Below are 17,912 nucleotides of genomic sequence, written 5' to 3' on the forward strand. Positions count from 1 at the left end.
TAACACATCCTTAAGAGATATGTATTAAATATTTATATATATCTTGATTCTTTATTTTGTAAAGTAATATATTTATTAAAAAGTAAAAAAAACAAGTAAGAAAGCTCTAGTCGAGACTGCTCGACTACGAGATCCCCTGAACCCTTCGAGCAACTGATATTTCAATAATAATTCGCACATATACACGCACACACACACACACGCATACAAACAAACACACGCACACACAAAAACACACGCATATACAGGCGATTGCGCTTGGGTTGCGCTGCAGTGTTGGCAATATTATGAGAACTTATTTGCGGAATAATTTAATTTCTAGTCGTACGATCGTAATGAAACTTTCAGAACGTAATCATGATGTATAAATGTATGTGTATACCGAAGCAAAAGTCTCTAGTATTTGATATACGACTTCTACAAAGATGAGGGTGAGGGGGTGAATTTAGGGGTGGGGGGTAAATTTTAACAAAAACCGAAATTGTATAAAATACATCTTTATATACATTTTAAATTTGGAGACTCTAGCTTGAAAGATGTAGGAGATATAATTTTTTAAGTGATCTTCGATAAGGTTTTTTATCGATAAAAAAGTGTCGGAATGAGTTATCGTTTTTTAGTGATAAACTCGATATGCGCGCGATATATACGGACATTTCAAAAAAAAGTTGAAGTCTCTAGCTCTTATATCTTCTGAGATCGACGCGTTCATACATACGGACAGACGGACGGACGGACAGACAGACAGACGGACAGGGCCAAATTGACTCAGCTCATCGTGCTGATCAAGAATATATATACTTTGTGGGGTCTGCCACGCCTCCTTCTGCCTGTTACATACATTTTAACAAAACCATTATACCCTGATTTCCCATTTTCAATGGGTTCAGGGTATAAAAATCTCTACAAGTGTTTTAAAATATTCTCAGCTTAAGCTAAATATTTGCTAAATATTTTATTGCTTATTGACTTAGACGCGTGGACCACTTGTTGCCACAGGTTGGGCAGTTGGAGCGGGTACGTAAATACTTTCGTATGCAAAGTCTGTGGATTTTAGTGTTACAATCTGTGCATTTGACGTCCCAGAGCACCAGCTGTTTGCATAGGGCACATTCCTTGATCGTGTCCGCAAAGTTGGAGCGCAAATAAAACTCGAACTCGACGATGCTGCGTGGACCCAGATAGAGTCTGTCGCCTGACTCCAGGAAGTAACCCATTTCGGTCCACAGTTGGAGCAGCGTTTGCATGCGCAGCTTCTTGGGCGGCTTCGTTGAGCCCTTGAAATCTAAGTCAGAGTACGCCTCGTTCCAGGCTATGTGGCAGTCATCTTGCTGGGCAAGTTTTTCCAATAGAATGGAAAAATAGAAACATTCTTCTGCCGTCAGACCGGGATGACTCTGTTTATCAGGAGTTGCATCAGTGATGGTAAACACCAAATACTCCTTGCCAGTTACAGGATGAACCATAAAGGTCAGCGATTGATTAAGATCCTTTATCGTATTTTCGATGCTTTTTGCGAATTCGTGCAGAGCCTCCTGATTCGCGGGTTTTGTCACTTGATGCTGATCACAGAGCGGTGTTAATATCTTGTCGATTTGATCATGATCAAGGCAGCTGTGATTTATACAAGCACGTAAAAACGTCCGTTTTACAATTTCCATGCTATCTTTGAGTAATTTGTAACTTTGGCTTTGGTAAACAAAACCACTGGTTAGTGATAAAATGCAGAATTGTAAGTTGGGCAAAATAAATCGACGCGCCTAACCAGGGCTGCAGTAATAGCTACTTGTGGCGTGCTGTAGTTTACTTCTATATGAGCTTTGCTGCAAATGAAATTCTTACGTTAAAAAAATAAATACATGTGTAATAAATTTATGAATCTATTATTTTACTCATCAAAGTAGTTTAAAATTTAAATAAGACATACCTTGACAATTAATTTGTCGATTGATTGCCAGCTGTTACTTTGTTATTCAGCAATTATCGATTACTTTCCGCAATCACGCTTTAAAAGGCGGAATGTTTAAAAAGTTAGTTTGTACAAAAATTGATAATGCAGACTTGCTAATCACGAATTCAACAAAAACAATTGTTTGGTAGTCTTCAATTTTTATTGATTTCAAACTTATAAATTAATAGCACAACAGTTTATATTATTAATGTCTATAAGACCTTTGCTTTAAGTAAAATAATATAGTTATATCTTTAGAAAGAGTTAAATAGAGAATATTAAATTTGAAAACCGAATATATTAAGTTTTTTAATACACTTTTATCGTGCAAATAATGCGTATCAATTATTAAATATACATGAATAAAATATACATTAATAAATTGTAGATTTTGTATAATTTGAAAACGCAATTACATATCTAAAGCAGTTTTAAAAATATTTTTATTTACACTAATTATTGTTCGGCAATTTTGAAAGCATTTTCTATTTCAATACAATTATAAATCTATTGTAAAAAAAAATAAAAATATTATTTATTTCTATAGTTTCTATAACTTCTTTCCATAAAATCCTAATAGCCTGATTCTCGTTGATACCGGACTTTGGACATGTTCCAGGATTTCCATCTAGAGATTTGTGTATGTTGTTTCGGTACGATTTTGAAGAATAGTTTTTATACATATTTTAAAATGTTTATACATTGATTGGTTTTATTCAGATGTTATAAAATGCAGCAGCGATTTCAAATAAAAAGAGAGGGAATATAATAAAGCTATGAGTATTTTTTTTTTTGCTCATAAACATTTTACAATTTATTTATTTTGTTTTTTTTTTATTCAATTTTATATGTTCAGTTGAACTACACTTTAGGCTAGAAGTATGTATTTTATATCCTTTTATATAAAACCAATACAAATACAAATTAAACTTTCAACAAAATTATGATTAAAGTAACTCATAGATTGTAAACTAGAATCCAAATCACAAAACTCTTAACAACTAAAAACAAATTTTAAAATAAAAATCTAATTTGTACGCATTAAATTTTCATCTTAAATGAGACCAATTGCATAAATATGTGTGTATGTATGTAGCAACAAATCAACTTAGATATGAACATTCCTATGTTCGGTTGTGACCTATAAGAGAAAATTTCGAAAGTTGTAAACACAAAACTCCGAAATGAAATTATAATTGAATTGAACAAGCAATATATATTCTTTATTAAGTAAATGATAATGAACTTATAATTGTATACTTACATGGTTAGTCGCATGTTAGATTCTAAGAAATAAGATTGTGAGATACATAAACATAAATAATAATTACTAAATACAAAAAGCCTTTTCAATATTTTGTGCTTGTGCCACTAATAGACATTCCTGGGCAGTCAACCTCAACTTAATTATTTGCGGGAAGGACATGAAAAACCCCTAACCAGATTATATTTCAAATATTTGTGCGATCGGACAGGCCGACAATAAAAATACGTTTACTTATCACGGAGAGTTATTAAGTCATTCAGAAGTTAAATAAAAAGGAAACGATTCAAATTTTATAAATCGAACGCAAATAATTTCAATAATAACAATAGAAAATTAATCGGAGTAGTTTAATTGGTTGTGTTAAATTCGAGTAGGGATTAGATTTGATTCGTAAAGTTGTTGTTTCCAAATGATTACATAAAATTATTAGTAACCAAGCTGAGTTCGTTTGCAATGTGATTAGTTTCATTTAATATTGACTATTGTTGTTTTTTAATATGTTGGTTAAGATAGATGTGTGGAGAGTGTTTCAGTTGGAGAGGTAGATGGTAACCGTTAAACCGAATATATATAAAGAATGGTTAAAAAGTCCGCATGAGTTGTTGTTGTTGTAGTAGTAGTTGTTGTTTATTATTATTTTGTTAAGATGATTTGGGGGAAAGATATAGAAAGAAAGATGCCGCAGCAAATAAATAAATTAATATTTTGTAGCTGAGAAAGTTACATTTTGCATTTGGTTTCTTTGTACTTATATATTTTGTTGTTGGTTTTTGGTTATTGGTTTGTTGGTTTTTGGTTAGCCATGCAGTTTAAATAGTATGTAATATTAACAAAATATGCATTAAGACTAGAAGTCGCTTGGCGTATTGAAATTATATAATAATTATACATTTTAATTAATAACACAATAATAATGATATACAAAATAATAGATTCAATTTTTAAAACCTTTACAGTTTTTTTTGGTTTTGTTTTACAAAAATTAACTGTTATTTTAAATAAAAGAGTTAAAAACATAAATCACAATCTCGTTTTTAGTACATATACAATATATACATTTGTATATACATATATATATATATATATATATATATACTTGTTAGGTAATTTGTAATATTAGATTTGATATAAATCTCATTTATAACAATGCGTCTACGTGGCCAAAATATCTATTAGATATACATATATACATATATATGTAAACTTATTTTTCACTTTGTTTTTGATTTCTTGGTTATTATAAATATTATTTGGATTAGTTAGTTGCTCTTTCTACATGGTATTAGTCTTTGGTGCTTCATTCAAGATTTCTGTAGCTAGCAAGTAGGTTCTGAGTGTCGCCCATGTACCGAATACTTACACGATTTATCGAATTGCGACGCCCTCCAGCAAGGCCATCCTGGCTGAGCCCATTGCCAGTGTCGTTGTCAATGCATATGTCCGAGTCGGAATCGACTCGTCGAAACTCGCTGCCATCCTGCAAATCAAATGTCTCGAATAAAGCGCTGAGTGCAAGTATTTGGTATAAGGAGTTCTTCACTCACCTGCGTCAACTGCTGCGTGGTAGTTAGCAGCCTGGCAATGGGATTACAGCAAACGGGCAATGTCTCCAGCAGTGTGGGCCGCGAGTCCGTCAGCAGCGGCTTCATATATCTGTAAGATGGGTCAGCCTGTACTCTTAGTCCTAAGCCATGTCTCGACTGCTACTCACTTCGTGTCAAAGTTGCCCCAGATTCGAGCCAGAATCGCTTTCTCGTGGCTGTTGCGCCGTCGTCCGCATGCCGCTGTCGCTGCATTGCCATCGATTGGCGTATCCAGATTCGAGTCAGCGCCACTCGATAGGCGTGCCTTGCCACGCCCACCACCACCGGTGCCGCCCTCCACGTCCTGCAAATAGCCATCAGACTGAACAGATTTCAACGGAACAAGATTAGCGCTTTGTGATGTGTAGGGATGTGATTTAAAAGTAAGTACCAGAAAAAAAAAAACAATAACAATAACTATAAAATGCCCATAAGAGTACGTAAGCCAACTCATAAAAATAAGATAACTCAATCAATGTATTATGTATTTATGTAGTGTTTGTTCGTGTGTGTTGTATTATGCACATGTGACACGAGGACAAAGGACGAGGAGGAAGCACACAGAAAATTGCAATTGAATGGATTTGTTAGTCAACGTACCGGAGCCGAATGTGAATTGTCCATGGAATTGTAAACCTTTTTTATTTAATAGATGCAAAATGGCATGAATTGCGCAGAATCGTACAAAATAAATAAGTTAGAGAATATGTTGTCAAATGCATAATGATCAAAAGCAGAGAATGGCAATGCATAATGAATCAAAGCTGAATTTGTCCCTACAACAAATCAAAGACAGCTTGGCCTTCTCATTTCGAGAATACACTAGAATACTTAGATAAAGTACCTAAGATTGTATCTACATTGTTCCTTTTCTTTTACATAACTTAACTAAATCTTTCCTTTTATATATTTTAAATTTACACTATTCTTATTTCATTAAATATTATTAAATATTTAGTATATTATAAAAACGAATGCAATTTTTAATAATTAAAAACATTTTAAATAAAATTTAAAAAACTTAAGCTCAACCTAAAAAATTTAAGTTTTTGTTTATATAAATAATATAATGTAAAAGATAATTCCAAAGAGTTTTTAATTGAAATACTGCTAAGCTTGAAACCAATTACAGCCAGAAAGCAACTTCAAATAGTGTATGCTAATATAATTTACAGTGAATCTTACTGTAGAGAGCAATATAGAACTGGCTTTATATTATATAAATATATAGTTTATTTAGCCGTGCTTTCTTTAGGCTTTTTGCAAAAAATAAATCCCAAAAATAAATGTAGTCACATTTGGCGTAAAGAAACAAATGAATAATGAACCGACTGATACTCACACTGTGTACCTGATAGTTATTTAGTTGCTCAGTCTCCTCGTCGACGCCAACGCTGCAAATAGGGATTTACAATCAAGATAAATTTAAGCGGTATGCATTCTCAACTCACGGTATCTTCAACCAGGTGAGGAAGAAGTTAGCCGCACCGCCCTGAATGATGACTGTAAATATGACAATCAGCGATGTGGCCGTAAGCATGGTTTGTCGAGCATCGGACACGGTGTTTCTAATGGCCAAGGCAAAAGACATAGCGCCGCGCAAACCTAAAAAAAATGGTGTTTAATGAACATATTCAAATTTTATCTGTATTGCTCATAAATACCAGCAAAGAAAAGCATGTGTTGGAAATTCGTTGAGATTTTTGGCTTGCGCTTGATGTTCAATAGCCAGGACAGAGGATAGACATTGACAGCACGTCCTAGAGCAGCGCATATCTATACAAAAAATACAAGATATTTAAGAAAATATTATTTACAACTGAGTATACAACTCACGAAAGCCGTTATTATGAAGCCTGCATCGAAATGATGTTTGGGAAAGGTGAACATCGAGACGCCAATGTAGGAGAATATAAAGTTCTCGGCCAGAAAGTTGAGCAGCTCAAAGATCTGTTTGGTGCGCTGTCGCGAGTCCTCCGATAAATTGTTGTACGTGTAATGCGCCTGGCAAATGCCGCAAAACAATACAGCCACCACGCCGGTCAGCTCCGTTGCCTCGGCCAACAGAAATGTGCTGTAGCTCATGAGCACAAACAACGCCGACTCCAGCAGCGGAAAGTCACGAACACGCGTAAACTTGGTCAAGTGTGGCAGGAGTTAAGGATACAATTCATACGCTAACAGCTGAAAAATCAATAATACATGTGCTTTGTTTTTTGTTTGTTTTGTTGAAAAAAGGATATCAATGCCGTAAAACAGCCCATCATAGCGCCAATCATCAGAGATAAGAAGAAGATAGTGAAAAAGTCACTCAGCGAACGCAGAAATGCCGTAGTCTCGAATTCTCCCGTATTCGAATAATGCTCGCCATAGTTCTGAATTGCCCTGTAAACATTCCGTAGTAATATTATTTCAAATAAGTTAAACGGATTTCTTTTCACTTTTTAGTTAGACATATAACATAACTGATAAGGCAAAATAATAAGCTAAGCTGTTTTAATATTTCCAATAAGGAATTTCCAGCAACACATTTCCGTTTAAAAGAAGTAAGAAAAAATTGCCCAGTAATTTCCATTGAGATACATATTACTTATAAAGAGTATTTAATGGCGTTAAGCAACTCAGCATTAATATACAAATGCGTGTTATCTTTTCAGCTTCCTAATTGATGATAATAATATTTTTATAAAACTGCGAGTATACCATATACTATAAGCAGATATTTTTCAATTCGTCATTTTTCCACATCATATATGCATATAGCTTACAATGTGCAGCAGTTGAAACGGGTCTTAAAAAATGCCTAAATGTATAACATATAATTGAAGTCTGTACATTTTCCTAATTGATTGCAATCACCTCAATCTATCTTATAGTATACTAGAAACACTTCTCTTATATAAATACAACATATATTAACTCAAATTAGATGTTAACTCACCCGCTCAAGACGATGGCAACGGCATCGTTCAACACAGATTCGCCCAATACAAGCGCATATAGATTAACATCGACATGGAGATCGTTGAATATGGCCAGTATGGTGAGCGGATCTGTGGGCGATATCAGCGCCCCAAAATACAGCGTGTCCAGAAATGTGAAACTGCTGCTCAAGTACTTTGGCATCAGTTTCACACAGCCGTACATCAGGCCACCGATTAGGAACGCCGATAAGGTGGTGCCCACAATGGCAAATGTGAGGATTGCGCCCAAGTTGCGAAAGAAGTATTTCTGCAAATGCAATTACGATCATATTACATACATAAATTACGTACATACATATGTATATCCACACACATACCTTCTTTAGGCTGTAGCCAGCGTAAAATATAATGGGCGGCAATATAATATTGAAGAAGACCTCCGGATCGAATGTGGCCTTCAAATCGATTTCGTTCTCCTCGATATCGTACACCTGCCCACGGAACACGTACGCATATGTCTTCACACCCTCGGGCAGCTTTGTGGAATTTGTTTGATTAACCGGATACTGAAGAGAAGCAGAAACAGAAACAGAAATAAAACAAATTAAATGACAATAGACTCTAATTGCATAAGCAAACGTGTTGAGCTGTGTCACGCACCTTGAACCACAGTGTGTCCGGTGGCAATTTGTCATTATAGGTGGGTACGCCCTGCGGCTCCACCTGCATGTGCACCAGGGTGGTGTTTGTGCCCGCATATCGTATGATGGCGCCCACAATTAAGCCTGCAATTGAATGAAAATGCAATTCCAGTTAGGTACATGGTATTTCTCATTTAAGAGTGGAAATTTAAGATAGAAAAAAATATCTTTATTAGCTTATATATAGGTCCTATCCTTATCACAAAAAAATAAATAATTAGCTGATATCTAAATCCTTTGGGAACTATATATTTTTGAGTCGAATGGGTCAGACTTTCAAACCGATTCATGTAAATATTCAAGCTCTTATGTATAGGTCCTTTGGGAAATACGGCTCATGTATTTCATGCATGTATGAGTCCGAACTTGAACAGGGGCAAATGTATATAGGCTGCTATCTACTGATCGTGTAGTAATAATTTTTATATTAAAAGCACTTTAATTATTTAAATGAAACGAGTCTCAAAAAGTCAATCTGAGTCGGATCAAAGAGGTTTCTTGATGCTCTAGGCGTAGGCTCATTCATTATTGCCTGACCTATCACAAAGCTAGCTTTGAAAATGCTATTAATGAATGCGGATCAGCTGCCGGCTGAATTGTGTCTATATGGGCAATATGTTGATAAGATCGTGTAGAACAAGTATACATTTATAACATATACTCTCAAGTTGTTGACTCACTGCACAGTCCAAGTCAGAGCACGCTTATCAGCCAGAACATACTTATCAGCACTGCCAAAAAGTCTTGGAGTCTTATCTGCATTGGGTTTATTTTTTATTTTTATAATAATAGTATTTCATTCTTAATCAAATTTTGTATTATGACTGTGTTCAGATAGGACTGACTAATTAGCATATTTAATAATTTTCATTTTATTAAAAAGTTAAACAAGCATGAATGTGCAAGATTGGCATATTCGCCAAGAAAATGCCCTGTTATGGAACTGTTAGCAATATTACTAGACTGAAGTGGTATTAGATATTATTTCCTGAAAGACGAATAAAAAAAAATTTTTGCAATTTGTTTGATTATCGAGGGTATAGCTTAGAAATTCGGAATAAATATGTAGCTGTAGAGGTACATACATATGTTAGTCATCCCAATCGAAAATAAAAATAACCATATCGATTTTTATTGTTACTTAGAATTATATTTTAATACAACAGAAAAGCTGCATTTCAAAACAGAACTATTTCAACTCTATTCGTTAATTACAAAGAATACAGATGGGCTGACTGATACGCAGATATAGCCAGACGGTCTTTGACGACTTCACTCATTCTAAGTATTTAAATAAATATGATTACAACTTGAAGGGGTTTGACAGACGAGACAAACAAACAGACAAAGAATTAGCGCGAATTATGTACATATATGTATATAAATCACGTCCATAGTGAGCTATCATATTAGTTGTATGGTAACTCTACACTTCTGTATGACGTATACTCCTGTTTTCGACTGGTACCGATAGCAGACTTTATTATTAAAAGCAAAATTCATAAAAAAACGCCAAAGAAATGGAAAACGACAAATCATTTGGGGGAAAACCCAAAGCAAAACAACAAATGCGATTGTATTGAGAAAAACAGATGCAATTAACTATTGAAGATGACATAAGATTGCATGTGTTTTTAAATTCAAAGGCAAGGTCAAAAGAGCGCCAGTGAATATAAATTGTGTTAAAACTTTTGATTTGATTAGTTGACTTTAGCGAATAGGCACTGTAATCAAAACATGCACACTTTATAATGACAAACATGCCGCTGAATTGCAAATTTCTGAGCACAAGTAGAAGCAGAATTCAAGGGAAAAATGAGGAAGTACATTCAAGGGTTTTAAATAACAGGTTCGTATATCAACGAAATGTTTATGTGCTTAAAATATGGGACTTTAAAGCTTTGCTGTTCCGATTGCAAACGCCAATTTGGATTTTTGTGTGTTTTAAGAATCGCACGAATAGTGTAAAAATACGTAATTGCGTATTAAAATAATATACATATACATATATGTACATACATATATATTTATACAAAAATATACATACATACATACATATATTTATCTATTTGCGGAGCATATTACGAATGATAGAGGGACAAAAAGACGACAATGAAAGCTGCAGGTGACACTGATCGAAGAGGAAGAGCATAGAGAATTGATGATGAAATTACCAAAACAATGTACGATAATAACAAAATATAGCCAACAATTAGCATGTGTTGTGTGTGTGAGTATGTGGGTTACCCAAAGCCAAGTTAGCTAACGTTGCGCTAACTTACCATAAATAACAGCCAATCCAGTCTCATGTAGCCACGAAACACGATGATGTTTGAATAGCCAAATGGTTAATACAGTTAGGGCTAGCAGAAATACGAATACCAGCAAATCGAGACTTTGAATGCGATGATTGAGCGTCGCTTTGGCATCGAGCGTTATGTCCGTATCGGCTGCACTGCAGCCATAGATGAGGGCCCACAGCGTGAACAGGCGCAGCGCCCAGCTATTCCAGCTGCCATTGCAGCAGCGGCGATTCAATATTGGCCTCGCCTGGCCTGAGTAAGCGTGCATTTTGCACTTGCTGTGCGACAAAGGTGGAATGAAATGAATTGTACAATTGTACATTGATTGAGTGTGCACAGTACTGGCACAAGCAGACGAAAACTGAAATCGATTTTCACGTTACGTTTATGTACGCCGTAAATTGATTTGGCGCACAGCTATTGCGGCTTGCGTCTGTGCACACAGGCACTTTTACGCGGAGTTTCTATCTGTTTTCCCCGTCTTTATATATTTTATTCTTTTAACTTTTGTTACATAAAAAATATATATTTTACACTATTAAAATTGTCACAACAAATTTCTATTTGACATTATGCTCGCCTCTTATACGCTCTTATACTAAGAACCATTACACTACACTGTGCAGAGAAGGTAGTTTCCTTAGAAAGCTGCTGCTTGCATTGCTGTTAATCACAGCTGTTTGTGTAGCTATCGATATTTTGAAGTCTTGCGGCCGATTTTCAGTGCTGTTAAATTTTACGATTATTTTTTGTCTTTTGTTGTGGTTGGCAAATTCTGTTATGTTTTGTGTCAACATTCTCAACAAAAGATTCTATATGAGACGGAACTATTCCACAAAAACACACATTTGTTTGCTTTTTTTTTTAATTTTATTTTCTTAGCTATCGGTTTGATTTAAGTACTGTTCTCTCTTGTATTTGGCAATAATTTGCATTATTTCCAGCTTTGCATCAATTTTATAGTCCTCATCCAGTTGATCAAGATCTTGGGCAATCGTCATACCATAATGATAAAAATTCGATTGGTGTGGTTTTCTGGGGGCTCGCACTTCTAAGATTGGTGACTCTTTTGGTCTCTTCCGGGCAGATGGCAAAATGGTTTCCTCTTCATTAGCAGGCTCATTAAATAGTGAATCTTCAACTGACGGCTCTTCCGTTTTTATGGTAATTGGTGGTTGACATTCCTGTGTGGCAAGTGGATCGTCTTCAGATAGATCAAAACTACTATCGCTTGCAGTCGGAGGTTGTGCTGTCCTACATGTGCTCATTGCCAATGAGTTTTGCTGCGCTCGTGCTGGTGTATCCAGAACTGAACTCAAGAATGATAAGGTTAGCCTAAATTTCCAGGTGGTACTGCAGTTTTCGGCATCTGCACCGATCCGCCTCGATTTGCTTTCTTCGAACAAATAGTAAGTTTTCATATTTGTCCATTTCTTTTGTAAAGCCTCTAGAATAAGCAGATTTTTACTTTAATATAATTGCAGCTTCAATATCCATATGTATGTATCTATTTTACCTTTAGTAATTGGTGTGGTAGAAGAAAATCCACCATAAGTGTTAACTTTGTCTGCTAGAAGCGACCAGAATTTCGCCTTTTTTGATTTATATGCGAACTGTGGATGGGAATGATCCCAAACGAATGGCGCTGCTTTCACATGTTTTATAATATAAAGCAGAATTTCATCGGTCCAAACCACTTTGTTATTTTTACTCATTTTGCTTATCTCTATCTTTCGCTAGCACAGAAAAATCGATTAGCTTCCTCAACCGATTCTTGTTATGTATATCGAATAAAAGAAAATTATTGTGCGCGATATGCACCTCAGTAATGAAGCGGCATTGCAATGAAATACAAACTGATATCAATTTTTACCATGTTTATTTATTGTGGCTTTCTAACTTAAGAAAAGTGACCACATGTAATATATAATTTACTTGGTGTATGCATGTTATATATATTAATACAAAATAAGACAAAATTAAATATTCGTTGTATATAATACGTTTAGAGCTCCACTTTGGTCCACTGGCTTCGCATGAATGTTGAATACTGCTTGGCTCCGGTATTATTGTATTTCTCAAAATATGGCAGCTCGCTGAGACGTGACAGCCAAGCGGTAATCCTCGGATATTTCTGTTCATCAATATCAAAAACTGCAGGCACAGATGAGACAGTGGCAGCACAGCAGAAATCAGCGATGGTCACTGTATCGCCAGCGATGTATGGTTTCTCCAGCAGAGTTTCTGTCAAGCGAAGAGCTTCGTGAACGTTGTCAGTCCGTTCTTTGGTCACCTCAGTGATACCCCTCATCCAGAACACGCTGCTCACATTCCACAATGCTTTGTAGATGACACTGGCATCGAAGAACAAGCGCTGATTGACTTCTGTGCGTTTCAGCAGATCCTTAGGATATAGTGCATCGGTATTAGCATACTTCTCGCACAGGTATATGCATATGGCATGTGAATCCGTTACGATAATACCATTGTCATCCAACACGGGTACCGTACCTTGTGGATTCATCTTCAAAAATTCCGGCGAACGATTCTCGCCTGTCCCCAAATTAATCACCTTGTATTCGAAGGGCACCTCCAGTGCTTTAAGTGTTACTAGACAGGCACGCACCGGCGGCGACATATCAATACCGTAAAGCACGATCTTCGACATTATGTTACACACGTGAACGTATCAGCTCCAGCAATTCGACTGAAGGCAATTTGTAGCTGACAAGCCTTATAAATTTGTATGTTTGTGGAATTCAAGTGTGGATCATAACAGTGCCAAGCTTTAAAGTGAGCAAATTAGGCACATAACGATGATATCGCACTTTCATACCCTCGAAATCTGCTCACACATAATTACAAGGCGTATGTGTTCACGATTAAATGAGGCTAATTTTAGAACATTATCAAACTAAAATATTCATTGTAAATATTATTGTTGTAATGATATCTTAAATGATTGAATTGGAACGCTTTATCTTTGTATCAATTGAGTTAAAGATCCCACTATATTTATATATTTGGAATTTAAGAGTATAGGGAATATCATAGTCAAAAGCGCATGGGCTCAGAAAGTTAATAAACTATTTCTCTAATGTTTTCAATTAAGCATCACGTAAAATAAAAAGAAATTTAAAATAATATTAAGTATAGAACTTTCTCACCTTAACAGATAGTCTTTTGTCCACCCTCACTAATTGTAAACAAGATATGGTCATCAATTTCATTATTATCATTAAATTGATTTTTGCTTGTCTATTAACCTAGTGTACTTCAAAATGGAATTTATTTTTTTATACATACAAAGATAATATTGGGTTTGTTACATCATAGAAACGTTTATGTAATTATTAAAAATTCTCAAGCTTCACAAAAATATTGCAAGTTATTAAATTTGTAGTTATTGATTTCCGTATTTGTTTGATTTCAAAATCATGAAATATGTACTTCAGCTGTTCTGTAACTAAAAAAGAAGTGTTTTCATCCATTCTCCTATTGAAAAATCATTTGTATCCTAAATACCATTTTCTTTTTATTTTTCCCACAGCAATATTCAAATTAAATATGCCAAAACAAATTAAAGTCGTATTTGGAATATTATTCAAAATTGGAAACAATTTATGTGAATGATCGATTAGGATGGTCCGGATGCTAAGAAAACCCAGATCTGTGTTAACCGCGTCCCGTTTCCTGCGATCTCGATGTAAAACGCGTCTTGTTTGCTCGCAGATCCTACATCAGTCTGCTACTCGGTACCATTGGCATGATACATGTGAATTTGATGCCTTTCAGTCTGGTCACTGTTCGGGCACAATGTCAGATGGTAAATATGACCAAATCTGCTCTAGATTCGATACCGTTTCTAGCGTTCTCTTTTCGTAGTGAGTAAAAATATACGGAAACAAATTGGTTTGGAGCCGGGCTATTATACGATACCCAAGTGTAGGGCAAATCTGCTGAAGTATACACCAAAGCGTGAGGATCTGCCAAGTCGTAGCATGGCCGATTCTTTCACAACGGCGATATTGCCACTGAGTTCGAGTTCGTATCGAGAGCGCTATGTCAATCACTTGCGTCGAGTGCGTATGGGACGACTGATGGAGGAGCTGGATTTGTTTGCGGGTAAGTCAATAGATATGCTGCCAAGAACTATACGACGCTTACATATGCCAGGCTCTTAGTGTGGATCTGTCATCGTCATACGAGTGTGCCGACTTTGCCCAAGGGCATACCGTTGCCCTATATATTTGTCACGGTGCTGGTCGAGAGCGTGGAGTTTTCAAACAGCAATAAGATCTCGGCATCTGAAGACATATCCTTGTGTGGCCATGTCTCGTGGACTGGCATGACCTCCATGGAAATAACCATTTACTTGCAGCAAAACTTTCGAACCATCCTCAAAGCCATATTTGTGGTGGTCGCACGCAATGCAACGAATACAGCAGCGGCACCAATCAATCCACTAGCTCCGGCCAATGAGAAGGAGAAGGCGTGCTACAAGGAATCGGTTAAGAGGTCTGAAGCACGCCAGCACAAACACTCAAAGAGTGCCCTTTACATCCGACCCACCAAAGAAGATGAGAAGCTAATGTTCGAGATCTTCAAGCGTACCCAGGGCACAAATGCTAATGATATGTACAATCTTGAATTGCCAGCCAATTGCAGATGGATGTCTGAATCGAATCAGACTACCTTGCTGCGCGCCTTCCCCGATAATCGCAACTTGCACAATCATATTTTTGGGGGATTCGTAATGCGAACTGCTGTAGAGATCAGTTCGATTACCGCCTGTCTTTATGCTGGCGGTCGACCACTGATCGAGTGCATCTCGGATGTGGCATTCTATAGTCCAGTGAAGGTGAACTCGTTTATCAAATTAACAGCGTACGTGGTCTATACCTATAAGAAGTATATTCAGTTGTTGACAATTGTGGAAGTCTTGCAGGAGAACAGTTCGTCGCATTTGACAACAAATGCGTTGTTTCTCATCTACAAGGCTGAGCGAAATGTCCAAGAGGTGCTGCCAATTACGTATGAAGAGTCGTTGTGCTATATAAACGGTCGCAAGAAGTTTCGTGCTTTCCAGAAGTTAAGACAGGATCGATTGAGAAATTTAAAGCAGTTTCAAAAAACCGAAAAGTCTGCCTAATAAAAAACATTTTATAAACACTCTACTTAAAATAACAATAGATCTTTAATTTAATTTCGCATTGAAGCGCTGGATTTAGGCAGTGCTTGCAAACGCTGGCGACGCTTCGACTCAAACTCTGTGGCTAAGTGCCAGGTTTCCTTATCTAGTGTCAGATGACCGCGCGCAATGCCCAGTAGACGCGATAGGACCAACAGACAGTGTAGATCATCGGCATTGCTCTTCACATTCGCCTTGCGCATATCAACAAATTCCTGCTGTATCATTTCCGTGTGCTCTTCGCTAACGCTGAACTGACCAATCCGCGAGGTAGTCAAGTAGTTGCGGAACTGCTGCAAACGTCCTGGCTGCAGATAGTGCAAGGCAGCTTTTAGAGATTCCTCCCATATCTGAATAGCCTTTTCATCCGCCTTAAGGGGCAGCACAAAATCGCTCTGTAAATAAACTACGCATATTAGAGATATACCGAGAGTACTCATGGCAATCCCATACCGGTAGCATGCTGCGTCCCTCGCTGAGCACCAGCACCGGAATATCCACATTGTAATCGATTTGATAATACTGAAAGTCGCACTTGAGCTGCTGATTGTTAATGAGATTCGCTAGATGCTGTACGGCTTGCACACCATTCGCCTCCAGCTTGCCCTGCTGCATGCGCGTCTCGTCCAGCACCAGATGCGTATGGGGCGCTAGCTGCAGCAGCCCAGAGACTAGCTTGTTCGTCTCATAGTCCTTTCTGTGGAACGTAAATAGCTTACTGTTAACCATCACAATGGAATGTAAGTTGTACCTACTTTGGCGTAAAGGCTGACGTGTTCATGGTTTCCAGTGTCATAGGCAGATAGTGGCTAGCAGGCACCAACAGCTCGAGCACCTCATATAGCTTCGTTGTATAGTGCTCCAAACACTCCTTGGGCAGATTGCAGATGTTTAGTGTGAATTTTCCAATGCTTTGCATCTCAGATCGGCTGTATACTGTAGAAATTAAATGACACAGTAGATACTCGGCAGCAAGCTCGTCGTCAAATAGGCAAAGTTTGAGCAGCATGCGCAAATCCTTGTGTATGGTCTCCAAAGATTGTGGTGCATGTAGCGCCTCGACCGCAGCAGGTTGCTGCAAACTCTCGTCCAGCATCGGATTGGCATGGCACAAAGACTTGACAGCAAAGGCATGCAGGCGTGGTATTAGAAAAGGAGATGGATTTTGTGCTTGCAGCTCGGCTAGGCTTTCCACATCCTTCATAACCTCAACGTCCAACGTGGACGCGTCCAATGCTGGATCGACAGACAAAAAACCGACGAAATCCATCAACGAGTTTAAGGTGTATTTATCAAAGTCCTCATAGACCTTCACCATGCAGGCCATGCTTGGGCGACTAGGCAGTGGTGAATTGATTAGGTAATCGGGGCCAAGCACTGTGGAACTACAACCATTTGTTTCTGCTTGCCTTTCAACACTCACACATTGCTTTTTGGCTGAGCTAATGCCCTTAGACTCATCTGCTTTGTCCACTTCCATATCTTCTTGATCATCCAACGCACGTTTGACACCACTTCCAACACTTGGCAACTGTTCAAACTGTGGGTTACATTGCTTCTCGTGCTCCTTAGCCCAGTCATTGAGACCCGGCACTGAGACCACAAACAGTGTACGTCGCTCGCCATGCACATTGTTCTCGGCATTGTAGTCCAGTTGTTCACCTTTGCCTAGTCGTAGACAGTCGCGATATTTGCCTGGCTGTAGGCGGGCACTGCCATCGTCTAATTTTACCTCGTAGCGTTCCAAGTAGATTTCTGGATCCATCATGTCCTGCACCATGCCACGAAAACGTACCAAGCCCTGATCTTTCAATTTGTGCAAAGGTGTGTGATTTAATAGTGGAATAGAGTGCCATTTCGTAAAATCACTGAGTAATTCCTTCCAGCTTGCAATGTCTTGTTCTATCAGTTCTTCTGGAGTGCGTGGTAATTCCATGTTGCAAGGCATTGCTCACATAAACAAATAATTGTTATTACTGAGTCGCGTGCGCG

The 17,912-nt window shown here is 37.3% G+C and overlaps 6 protein-coding genes across 21 annotated transcripts; 1 reads left to right on the forward strand and 5 right to left on the reverse strand.

Annotated features, from left to right (window-relative positions):
* Positions 1-812: 812 nt before the first annotated feature.
* On the reverse strand, positions 813-1,800 carry Nse1 (SMC5-SMC6 complex component Non-SMC element 1). The gene has a single exon (XM_018098786.3). It carries the CDS (start codon positions 1,659-1,661, stop codon positions 963-965), a length of 699 nt encoding a protein of 232 aa, XP_017954275.1. The 5' UTR covers positions 1,662-1,800; the 3' UTR covers positions 813-962.
* Positions 1,801-2,387: 587 nt separating this feature from the next.
* On the reverse strand, positions 2,388-11,362 carry Nhe3 (Na[+]/H[+] hydrogen exchanger 3). Of its 16 annotated transcripts, none has more exons than XM_089257101.1 (15): positions 11,264-11,362; positions 10,709-11,007; positions 8,386-8,510; positions 8,103-8,291; positions 7,743-8,032; positions 7,045-7,186; positions 6,638-6,946; positions 6,466-6,577; positions 6,253-6,406; positions 6,144-6,195; positions 5,402-5,437; positions 4,930-5,123; positions 4,763-4,871; positions 4,579-4,695; positions 2,388-2,579 (listed from the first exon to the last, which is right to left on the reverse strand). In XM_089257101.1, the coding sequence occupies exons 2-15, from the start codon at positions 10,995-10,997 to the stop codon at positions 2,502-2,504; spliced, it is 2,196 nt and encodes a 731-aa protein (XP_089113227.1). In that variant the 5' UTR covers positions 10,998-11,007; positions 11,264-11,362; the 3' UTR covers positions 2,388-2,501. The 16 variants fall into 16 exon arrangements, with proteins under 16 accessions (XP_089113227.1, XP_089113226.1, XP_089113223.1 ...); XM_089257100.1 differs by having other exon boundaries at positions 11,113-11,335; XM_089257097.1 differs by lacking the exon at positions 11,264-11,362 and adding an exon at positions 3,216-3,237.
* A 214-nt stretch (positions 11,363-11,576) lies between these two features.
* LOC115562991 (uncharacterized) lies at positions 11,577-12,523 on the reverse strand. Its single transcript, XM_030385267.2, has 2 exons — positions 12,246-12,523; positions 11,577-12,176 (listed from the first exon to the last, which is right to left on the reverse strand). The coding sequence occupies exons 1-2, from the start codon at positions 12,442-12,444 to the stop codon at positions 11,608-11,610; spliced, it is 768 nt and encodes a 255-aa protein (XP_030241127.1). The 5' UTR covers positions 12,445-12,523; the 3' UTR covers positions 11,577-11,607.
* Positions 12,524-12,685: 162 nt separating this feature from the next.
* LOC115562992 (glutathione S-transferase 1) lies at positions 12,686-13,603 on the reverse strand. Its single transcript, XM_030385268.2, has one exon. It carries the CDS (start codon positions 13,395-13,397, stop codon positions 12,735-12,737), a length of 663 nt encoding a protein of 220 aa, XP_030241128.1. The 5' UTR covers positions 13,398-13,603; the 3' UTR covers positions 12,686-12,734.
* Positions 13,604-14,243: 640 nt separating this feature from the next.
* On the forward strand, positions 14,244-17,511 carry LOC108649755 (acyl-coenzyme A thioesterase 9, mitochondrial). The gene is made up of 3 exons (XM_030385259.2): positions 14,244-14,555; positions 14,615-14,854; positions 14,914-17,511. The coding sequence occupies exons 1-3, from the start codon at positions 14,372-14,374 to the stop codon at positions 15,879-15,881; spliced, it is 1,392 nt and encodes a 463-aa protein (XP_030241119.1). The 5' UTR covers positions 14,244-14,371; the 3' UTR covers positions 15,882-17,511.
* On the reverse strand, positions 15,905-17,868 carry LOC108649746 (mini-chromosome maintenance complex-binding protein). The gene is made up of 3 exons (XM_018098779.3): positions 16,676-17,868; positions 16,374-16,617; positions 15,905-16,315 (listed from the first exon to the last, which is right to left on the reverse strand). The coding sequence occupies exons 1-3, from the start codon at positions 17,866-17,868 to the stop codon at positions 15,932-15,934; spliced, it is 1,821 nt and encodes a 606-aa protein (XP_017954268.1). The 3' UTR covers positions 15,905-15,931.
* Between the last annotated feature and the right edge of the window lie 44 nt (positions 17,869-17,912).

This window comes from Drosophila navojoa, chromosome 3 (assembly GCF_054131105.1).
Source record: "Drosophila navojoa isolate 15081-1374.11 chromosome 3, UAZ_NAV_1.0, whole genome shotgun sequence".
NCBI classification, from domain to species: Eukaryota; Metazoa; Arthropoda; class Insecta; order Diptera; family Drosophilidae; genus Drosophila; species Drosophila navojoa.